This window comes from Gymnoscopelus braueri, assembly GCF_963280865.1.
Source record: "Gymnoscopelus braueri genome assembly, chromosome: 10".
Taxonomy (NCBI): domain Eukaryota; kingdom Metazoa; phylum Chordata; class Actinopteri; order Myctophiformes; family Myctophidae; genus Gymnoscopelus; species Gymnoscopelus braueri.
The window spans coordinates 32,686,319-32,696,318 of NC_137611.1; the positions used below are offsets into that span (position 1 = coordinate 32,686,319).

General features: G+C 41.0%; 2 protein-coding genes across 2 annotated transcripts in view; both read left to right on the plus strand.

The window, feature by feature from the left end:
* Nucleotides 1-3,439, plus strand: part of LOC308093515 (potassium voltage-gated channel subfamily V member 2) — a gene marked incomplete at both ends in the record, with an annotated part of 4,169 nt that extends 730 nt beyond the window's left edge. Inside the window, 3 exons of the mRNA XM_080439852.1 lie at nt 1-550; nt 910-1,035; nt 3,119-3,439. The exon at nt 1-550 is cut by the window's left edge and continues 81 nt beyond it. Of these exons, the coding sequence (XP_080295978.1) occupies nt 1-550; nt 910-1,035; nt 3,119-3,439 (997 nt within the window). The remainder of the gene's footprint in view (nt 551-909; nt 1,036-3,118) is intronic.
* Nucleotides 3,440-7,068: 3,629 nt separating this feature from the next.
* insl3 (insulin-like 3 (Leydig cell)) lies at nt 7,069-7,917 on the plus strand (the record flags this gene model as incomplete). Its single annotated transcript, XM_080439854.1, has 2 exons — nt 7,069-7,255; nt 7,712-7,917. The coding sequence occupies 2 exons, from the start codon at nt 7,069-7,071 to the stop codon at nt 7,915-7,917; spliced, it is 393 nt and encodes a 130-aa protein (XP_080295980.1).
* Nucleotides 7,918-10,000: the final 2,083 nt, after the last annotated feature.

Here is a 10,000-nt window from a genome sequence, read left to right on the forward strand (position 1 = left end):
CAAGCCTCACCAGGACGAGGACTGCTACAAGTCCATGTTCTGTGGTGGTTTACGGAAGATCCTGTGGGACCTGATAGAGAATCCGTACTCCTCACTGGCAGCCAAATCCTTTGCTGTGTTTTCCAGCCTATTTGTCCTCATCTCCATCGTGGCCATGACTCTGAATACAGTCAAAGAGCTCAAGGTGTACAAATTAAATGGCAAAACCTACATGGAGTGGGTGGAGATCTTCTCCATCGTCTTCTTTACCCTGGAGTATTTCCTGCGTCTTTTCACGACAAGCAACATAAAAAACTTTGTGAAAAGTGCACTTAACTTTGTGGACCTGGTGGCCGTTATGCCCTACTTTCTTCAGATCGTTTTTGAACTGTTCACAGATTCAGAGGACGCTGGCGCCCAGGAGGACCTGAAGACCATGGCCCGAGTCAGCAAAGTCAGCAAAGTACTTAAGGTGGTCAAGCTAATGCGCATCTTCCGTATTCTAAAACTGGCTCGCCACTCCACAGGAATGAGAGCGTTTGGCTTCACCCTCCGCCAGTGCTCTGAGCAGGTAAGCTGACACCCAGGTGCCCAACATACTGTACACAGACTCAATCAGATACTCCACCACCATCACACATTCACACACAAACACACACACACACACACACACGCACGCGCACGCGCGCACGCACACACACACACACACACACACACACACACACACACACACACACACACACACACACACACACACACACACACACACACACACACACACACACACACACACACACACACATTATACTACAGTATACTACAGTATACTTTGTATGATCTACAATGTGTGATCTTAGATTAGTGTTTACTTTACAACTTTATTTCCCGACAATGCAATAAGTACAAACGCACATTGTTGTGTTCCCTCAGGTGTGCTGTTTGTTCCTGTTCATTGCCATGGGCATCTTCAGCTTCTCAGCTCTGATGCACGCTGTGGAGCAGGATCAGCCAGGGACTCCTTTCAGCAGCATTCCAGATGCCTGGTGGTGGGCAGCGGTGAGTAGGCTGCCAGTTTCAACCTCCAAAGTCTCAGCATGTGTGTCTGGTATTTCAGGTCCTATTTGTTGGACCTGCATGAACAGCAGTGTTACAAGTATTTTCAGTTTTACCTTTTTTAGGGGGGAAAAGTGGTTATGGTCAAGATTCGAAACATTGCATGGTCATTGGTGCTGGTTCAAAGGCTGAGAGAAGTCACTTGTTATCATAACGTCACATTATCACTGTGTCAGTAATAATATCGACATTTCCTTGAACACTTTTGCTTTAGAGTGAACAATTTCCCTGGGGAAAAATAAAGTGTTATCTATCTATTAATATTATTTAAACAAGAAAAGTGTGCTCCTCGGAGGACTGATCTCCGCCAGGTTGGATTGCCTACCCCGGGCTGTGTCGGTTGTGGGGTACAGCCATCAGGGCACAAGGAAGCTCTGGGGGAAACAGAGTTTGTGCAACAGACGGTGCAACTGTTCACGTTTGTGGGACCCCCTAATGGGCAGAAGTGAAAGCAGTTTTGGAGGCTCGCTGTATCAAGGCCCCTCAACATGTGATTCCAAGTTGGGAATTATTGGATGTTGCGTTCATGAGATTGATGGTCATTGTCACATGACACAGGAGACCATTTGGGGTGGCCATAGCTGAATAAGTAGAGAGCCTGTCTGGGAAGCATAAAGCCCCAGGTTCGAGCCCCGGCAATGTGTTGAGAGGTGTACCTGAGCAATACGCTTAACCCCTAATTGCTACAAAAGCAGTTAGCAAGAGTAAAATAGCGAAAAATCTAGTCAGGTGGAAATGGGCATGGGAGGCTGCCTCAAGATCCAAGAAATCCATGCAAATCTTTATTTTAATTGCATAGTTCAAGAGTTATAGGCCAAAACGTGAAGCGACCTGTTATAGCGCCACCATTAGGCCGATTAATATCGGGGGTGGAGATTCTTCCATGGCCTACTGGGAGTGTGCGCGCAAAGTTTCACGGCAATTGGCACACAGACACATAAACTGACAGGGGCGAAAACATAATCCCCGCCCCCGGCCATTCCGGCCTGGTAGTGGAAAAAAATAGTACATTTACAATAAGCATCGCTATCATTGAGCTAGCTGAGAGCAGTAAGCCCTGGATCAGTGAACCTTTCTCTTCATTCTACTTATTCACACTGGAGAGAGACAACACATTTCTGTTGTTGATAAGTGTAATAATATAATCCTAGGATTTACATGCTTTCGTGTGAACCTCAACCTCCCAACATGAGGTATTAGATGACAGTGTGTCTGGTCGTCATCAGCATGATTCCCCATGTCTCCTCCTCTCTGATTAAGGACGTTTTATCTGACGGCTGGCATCTGTTATGTTGCACATGCCTAATCTCATCTATTGCTGTGTAACGAGTTGCATTTCGGACCAGACACGGTGATTGCAGTGAATCGTTAGAAATGTTGTGTTCCAGTTGTGTTGGATCATAGGCTTTTAATCTCAGTTGTGTGTGACATAATGCCTGTAACAGATCAGATCAGTCTTGTCTGTAAAAAACATGTCTTCATTGACGCCAGTGTCATGGACAGGGGGCAGTTTGAGGTAGGTTGTAAAGGAATTGTAACACCCCTTTTCACATGAGTCATTCCCATGGTCACTTTATGGTAAACACAATCAGAAACATGGTTCAGAGTGGAATTGTCCCTTAATATACTGTGAAGAAGTAGATTTTAAGGATTAACATCCATAGAATAAAGGGACCGTAGCTACACTCCTTGAGAAATTATGGACTGACTTCCATTCATACTTCATCAACAAGTGACCTCACTTCTTTTGAGTGATGAACCCGATGAACAGCAAAACTTATAATGCACTATGGAATAAAGCTATCATTTAAGTTAGGTCATCGTTGAACAATGATCACTCACATTTGCAAAATGTGAATGATGGAGAAGATCTGAGAAGATCTAATTTATATGGTTGAACTTGGTCTTTCTTGCTATGAACAGCACCATCCTGATGTTGATGTGCTTTAAGTGTCTTATTGAATGGAATTTTCCCTTCTTGAGAACACAAGATGACATGCTTCCCTTTTGTTTTTCATTCATACAGGTGAGTATGTCCACTGTGGGCTATGGAGATGTGGTCCCTATCTCCTACCTTGGCCGCTGTGTGGCCTTTGGCTGCATCTCCTTTGGCATCATCCTCAACGGCATGCCCATCTCTATCCTGTTCAACAAGTTCTCAGACTACTACGCCAAGCTCAAGGAACAGGAGTACAACCACAGCCATGCCCTTGAGCGCAGCTTTCAGATTGAGAAACGCCTGAAACGCAACATTGACCATTGCTTCCCACCACACCTAGAGGACTCCGATGACGAGGTTCACTATCGGCCCAGTGGCAGGCATTCCGGTCATGATACAGTGGATTGAGATGATTTGTCCATAATATAACCTTGCTAAACCTAAGTGGCCTTATCATCCTGGCCGGGTGGGAGAGCATCTGGCCCCATCTGCCTGTGGCTATTCTGGGCCTATGGAATGAAGGAAAGTAAACAATCTAAGAGGAGGAAATGGAGGAGGAGGAAAGATGGAGATAAGCTTTAAGGCTTTGCTTTAGGTGGTGTTTGCACACTAGTGACTCACTCTTCTGTCAAATGGACAGGAATGAATCAATCTATGGGACAGCATGATATCTGTGTCCAAGAACACTACCTGTCCTGGATGCTACTAATTCTGTCTCAGAAGGATTAGATGTTTGATCAGGATTTCACATAGTAAAGGTATTAGTGGCCTAATGGTGAACAGATCACTGTGATTCTTTTGACCAGCTGCTCTACTGGAAGTGCTGTTAATGAAGAAGTTGACATCAGATATAATTCAGATATCATTGTCATTGCAGTGTGCGCATTTTAAAATAATTATATATTGTTTACTCGAATAACATTTTAAAGCTGCACTATGTAACTTTCCTCTTCAACCCCGGATTTGAACCCAGTTTCCTGCACAAGTGCTGAGATATTTTACCATAGAGCTAATAAAGCCTGCCTGCTTGCTCAGGGGATGAATTGAATCATGACTTTCAGGTCAAAATTCGTGTTAGATCCTGTGTCTAGGTGAGACATGACGTTTGACACAACCTTAATGTGTCAATAGAAGAGCATGGAGCCAAAATACAACCACCCCAATTGTATAAGTTATATTGTATTAACGTACTCTACCATACAGGACAAATTTACATTTTATCCTTAAAAAAAATGTTACATAGTGCCGCTTTAAGTCAATACAGTTAATGCTATCAACATGGATGGGTAAATGCAAATGCATTGTGGCTTTAGCTAAGTAAAAATACATGTATTTATTGTGCCCACTGTCTACAAATCATTAGATATTGAGATACAGTAGCTGTCATAAAACATTTGACAATAATTGCAAGTACCGTATGTTTTGCTAGGACATCCTGGTAGCTGACCAGATAGTATGTCAACCACATGATTACAATGATTGTCCCTGGTTCAATTCTGTCTGGAGACCTCTGTGTTAAAATGTTTATGGATTCAACATGTTAATGGTACTGTGGTATTTATGTGATCAAATACCACAGTATAGTGTTCTGCAATTTATGAATATACATACAATTTTTATATATACAGTGGTATTATGCATATGTTCATGTTCTTGTCTTTGTTTTACAGCATATTTCGCTGGGGAACAGAATCTGACTTGCTCAATAAAGAAGCTCTTCTACTTTAGTACTGTATCCAGTTCCAGTCTTTTGTGTCGACTCTAAAGTTAGGAGTTCTGCCCTGCCACCAGTCTTATTCTGTGGTGGCTGTTTGTCTAATGGGATTACAGGATAAGCAAACAGAAGGAATGCCGATGGCTTTTAATAGTGGCCGCATCAATTAAGCTCAAGAAGCTTTGAGCAAGTCTTTCATCAATCATTATGGTTCATCATTGCCTGTTGTCTAGTACATTATTTCTTTAATGCCCCAATTTAACAAAATCTTTCTTTCTCTTTCTGACGAAAGTATATTGTTAAAGCTCCCCTTTTTAATACAAAATAGTTCATGGACACCACTTTTTCAAAGAACTTAAAAGCTTGAGGACCAATACTGGCATGCATCCATACTGAGGATGATTTCAGTCATTATGAAGACCAAGCGCACTTGTACCTTATGTGCACCACACACGCATGGCACGCCACGCACGCGTGCACGGCACGCACGCACGCACACACACACGCACAACAGGGTGAGCAGTCAGGCATGAACAGATTGGTACTCTAAAGTACTAGCCCCATAGATAATTTAGTTTGTGTGTCTCTGTGCGTTTGCAGAGTAACTTTGTACGATGTTTGCATGGTGCCAGAAAAGCTTGGAGGATTTCCCAAGGCCTTAATACTATTGCAACAAATGGACATACTGTATGTGTACGCGCTTAATCAGATGACTAAGGTGTACATAATCATAAGTATTTTTTTAATCAATGTTTCATTTGGCAATTTTGCTTTGATCAACTCAAGCATTCCGATCCTGGGCATGTCATAATAGGTGAACATTTGACAAAAATAGGCAAATATTTGAAGAAAATAGTGGATCTACAGTACAAGCTCACAAAGTGTTGCGTTCGATGAAGATATTTGGTATAGAGGAGAAAAGGAGGGCCCCTGGGGTACCCTGGTCAACAAGTAAAATGTATGTGGTTTTATGTGCCACAAAATCTTTCTAAATAAATAAATCAATAATTGCACAACCACTGAGTGGCAACAGGACACAGTGCTTATCACTGTGGTATTATAAAGGATATAAGAGCTTGAAGTCACTAGTGGAACCATATTTTCTTATTTCTTACACAACAAATTGCACATTGTTATTAATGTTTTGCAAACCAGTCATTTCTGGTACGATGGTACGTCTACATTGAGTCCTGTGGAGCAGGTGTGTGGACAACAACGTCAGTATCAATATCCTTGACATCCGTACGTCCTCTATTCTGTTCCATTTCACTTCCAATTCATCAGCATCTGTCAAGATAAGGGTTAGAAAAGAACACAGCCAAGGCAATGATTCCATGTCCAATATTAGACTTGTGATTAGGCCAAACATAAACAAATGACTAGAAATTGCTCTCTCTGAATTATGATTATAATATAGAATTTGGATCTAAAATGTTGAGGGCGAATCTTTTGGTGGATAATTTGATAGGGGACTCTATTGTAGTTTGACAATGTCATTTTGGATTAAAAAAAAAGTAGAATGCCTGGCTTGTAACCAAGAAAAGATTTAGAAGGCATGTTGAATGAGTGTGTACTTGTTAAAATGATGATAAAGTGTTGTGGACAAATTCTTTGTTTCTAACAAATGGAATAAGCTCTCATAAGAGATGTATACCAAACCTTAAATGTATTCTGCAAAATACATGCTTAATTGCCACAGGGGTATTGTTTCTATCCCCAGTCAGAATGCTGATGAGTGATTCTGATGAAGGTAACTCACTTACCTTCATGTGCTTGATCGCCAATATCTCCATTATAACAAATCACTAACTTAGTCTTTACAAAACAATCCAAACGGAAACTGCCTGAGCCAGTTTAGTGCAAATTTGTACATAAGCTATGTTGTGTGACACAACCGCCACAAAATAGACTGTAGTTCTTCCCCCTTTGGCTCTTTATTGATGCTATAAAATTATCAGTGTTAATTTGAGTGTACACATTGACCTGTATGGGTCCATTTGGTTTACAGTGTAGGATCATATTTCTTAGAAAGATTGAGAACACCTGGCATACAGTATGTCACCACCATCATCTGACAGCTTTTTATCTTAATGAGAATTCCAGCCTTGATCACTGAGCACAAGATCAGGACATGTTTGCCCCTGTCCAAGGTTGAAGATGGCTATTGCACATTCAGTATATAAACTCCTTTGGATCACTTCAAAAAGTCACAATCCAGCCTTTCAGGTCTCCACACCATCCTCCAGCCATCCGTCCATTCCTTCTCTCGGCCCCCATGAGACCCTCGCTGCCTTATGTGACTGAAGTGACGGTATACTATACAATGTCTGGTCTCAAGGGTCTGATGATGTGTGTGTTGGTGGTGCTGCTGACGGGAGAGCGCACAGTCCATGGTGAGGAGAGGATTAAACTGTGTGGGAGAGATCTGATCCGTTTGGCCGTCTCCGCCTGTGGCAACTCCCGCCGGTTCCGGAGGAACGTCTCAGATTTGGGTGAGAGTGGATATGACTGTAAGTACTGAACATTACACTGGGAGGCCTTATTTTACCAGATTAAATTGATAGAAAAGTAATTATTTGGGTGAACTACTCCTTTAGTTTACAGATTTATTTAAACATCTGAAACTCAATAGAATACAATAAACAGTACCATAATATACATATACATACCATACAATGGTATGGATGGTACTGGATATATTCCAGTACCATCCATACCATAGTATTAACAATTCTCAGTGGCTATTACTGAAGCTTGCCTGCTCAGATTATCCATAAAACAGTCAAATATTTATTTTCAGTGGGGTAGAATACGAGTTGGGGAACAGAACCATGCAGTGATACACAGTATCTTCTCTACCCTACTATCAGATCATGCTTAAGTGATACTATAAATGTACAAATGAGGCTTAACTTTATGTTTCTGTGTCTCACTTTGTCTGTTTCTTTCTGTTTATCTCTGTGCAGTGGACATGGGCACCTCAACAGAGGGCCTCCAGCCAACACCAGAGCTCCCCACCAGAGCTTCACAGCCAAATGGGGAGGCAGAAGAGCACTTCCTGGCCCAGTACTGGTACCAGGCACCCTCTCGTGTGCGTCGTGCCGCTTGGAAAATACCTGATGTGTGCTGTGAGAAAGGATGCAGCATGCAAGAGTTGATCCAATTCTGCTAGCATCTTGTAGCATGATGAAGCCCTCAGCGTGATACTTTGCATCTGCGACGCAAGGGAGGGTGTTTGAAAAAGCTGTTTGCTTAGCTGCCTTACTTTTAAAAAAATCTTTAAATGTCCAATAGAGCAATCTCTGTTCATTTTTACCTTTGGGAAAAGACAGAATCAAACCGTGTACCTTAGAAACTGTGAATATGTCCGGTATAATACTACTACTACTACTACAACTAATAATAATAATAATAATCATCATCATATTGTTATTATTATTATAGATATTTCAATCTTTCTTATGATGGTACAACCAGAATATTCAGGCTTTATTTTATTGAGAGTTTCTTTTCTTTTCTTTTTATAAGCATTATCTCATCTTTGTATAATTCTAATTAACATTGCAAAATCTCAACTCTCTTAATTTAGCTTTAAACCTTGAATTGATTGTAATAAAGAATTGATAATCAATTATGAAGGTATGGTATTTATATTTTCCCTCCAACTTTACACTCAAACACAGCTTTATCTATCTGGACTTTATCCCCTTCAACTCCCACAATACTGTATGTAGCAAAATGTCATATGCACTTTCACAATAGTTTGACATTAAAGGAGTGAGTGATATATAGGCCTACACATCTTTTAATAAGTGTTCCAATAGTAATCATTGATCTAGAGTGTTATCTATAGCAGTGTTATGTATCTATAGCAGTTCAATAGCAGGGGTCTTCCCCATCTCTCCAGCTCTTTAGTAAACTGAAAATAGATGTTCAGGTTGGCATGACATTTTTTATCCAATCAGGAGAGAGAACTCATACAGGATACCGAATATACAAGTGAAATTGGAAGTGATGGGAAAATAAATTACCAGAAGAAAATGCAACTGGAACACTATACATTTTAAGCTGATACATGATCTTGAACTTTGTGGGCGTTCTTGAATGGATAAAAGTGGTATTCCGACCTGAAAATGTATGTTCTGTTTACTAAATAGCTGGAGAGATGGGGAGACCCAAGTTACAGAACAATACCCTCTACAGGTATACAATGATTACTATTGTAATAATAGAGCTTTAAAGGTAGGACAACAGATAACATTGTCCACAGACAGGGGAGAACGCAAGATTTCCGACAGCTGCACTATTTTCTGTGAGTTACATAATTTGAAGTACAGTATAATACACAGTATAATTAAGCTTCATCCACATAGTACAGTACCTTGCTCAGCCACACTTCTGCCAAATCAGTTGAACAAATATTATGTGATTAAAATGATTATCAGATGCAGAAAATATGTTTAACACCAAAAACATAAGAGCACACCTAGCAATGTTCATCAATTCCAGTAGGCCTATAGAAACTGAGCAATCTATCAGACAGTATACAGCAATGTACAGTAGTACATTAAGCTCAGTTCTGTCTCTGAAACTTCAGATGGGGTATTATAGCTGCTAGATTACAGTCCTCTTGTTCATAACCACACGCACATGCACGCGCGCACACACACACACACACACACACACACACACACACACACACACACACACACACACACACACACACACACACACACACACACACACACACACACACACACACACACACACACACACACACACACACACACACATGAATAGTACAGCTAGCGTCCACAGTGCAATACAGTGTTCTGTCTGATAGGGATAAATCGGATTGAGGCCATTGGCCAAGTCATTCAACATGATAATAACAGAAATAATCTGGCTAACCCATCCACTTCCTCACACTAGGGAGCCTTTTAATTCTCTGGGAAGATAATAAAATATGACACTGATTATCTGCCACTCTATACCATAGCTTAGTAAATGACTCCCAATAGCAAATTAATTCAGACCTACATTAATTGATTGGTTAATTGGTTTTAGGGAGGGGGTTTGGGGAGGTATTCATGCAATCACTTGTCTGTATAATTGGCTTAATTTCTGTATTTAGCAACACATCCCAGGATGAATCTAGCCTAACAGAAGCAGAGCGATAAGTTTCCCAGTGAGATCTGTGAATGCTGCAATGGAACTTTAGAGCAGGGAAGTTTAGATCAGCTGGTAAATATGTA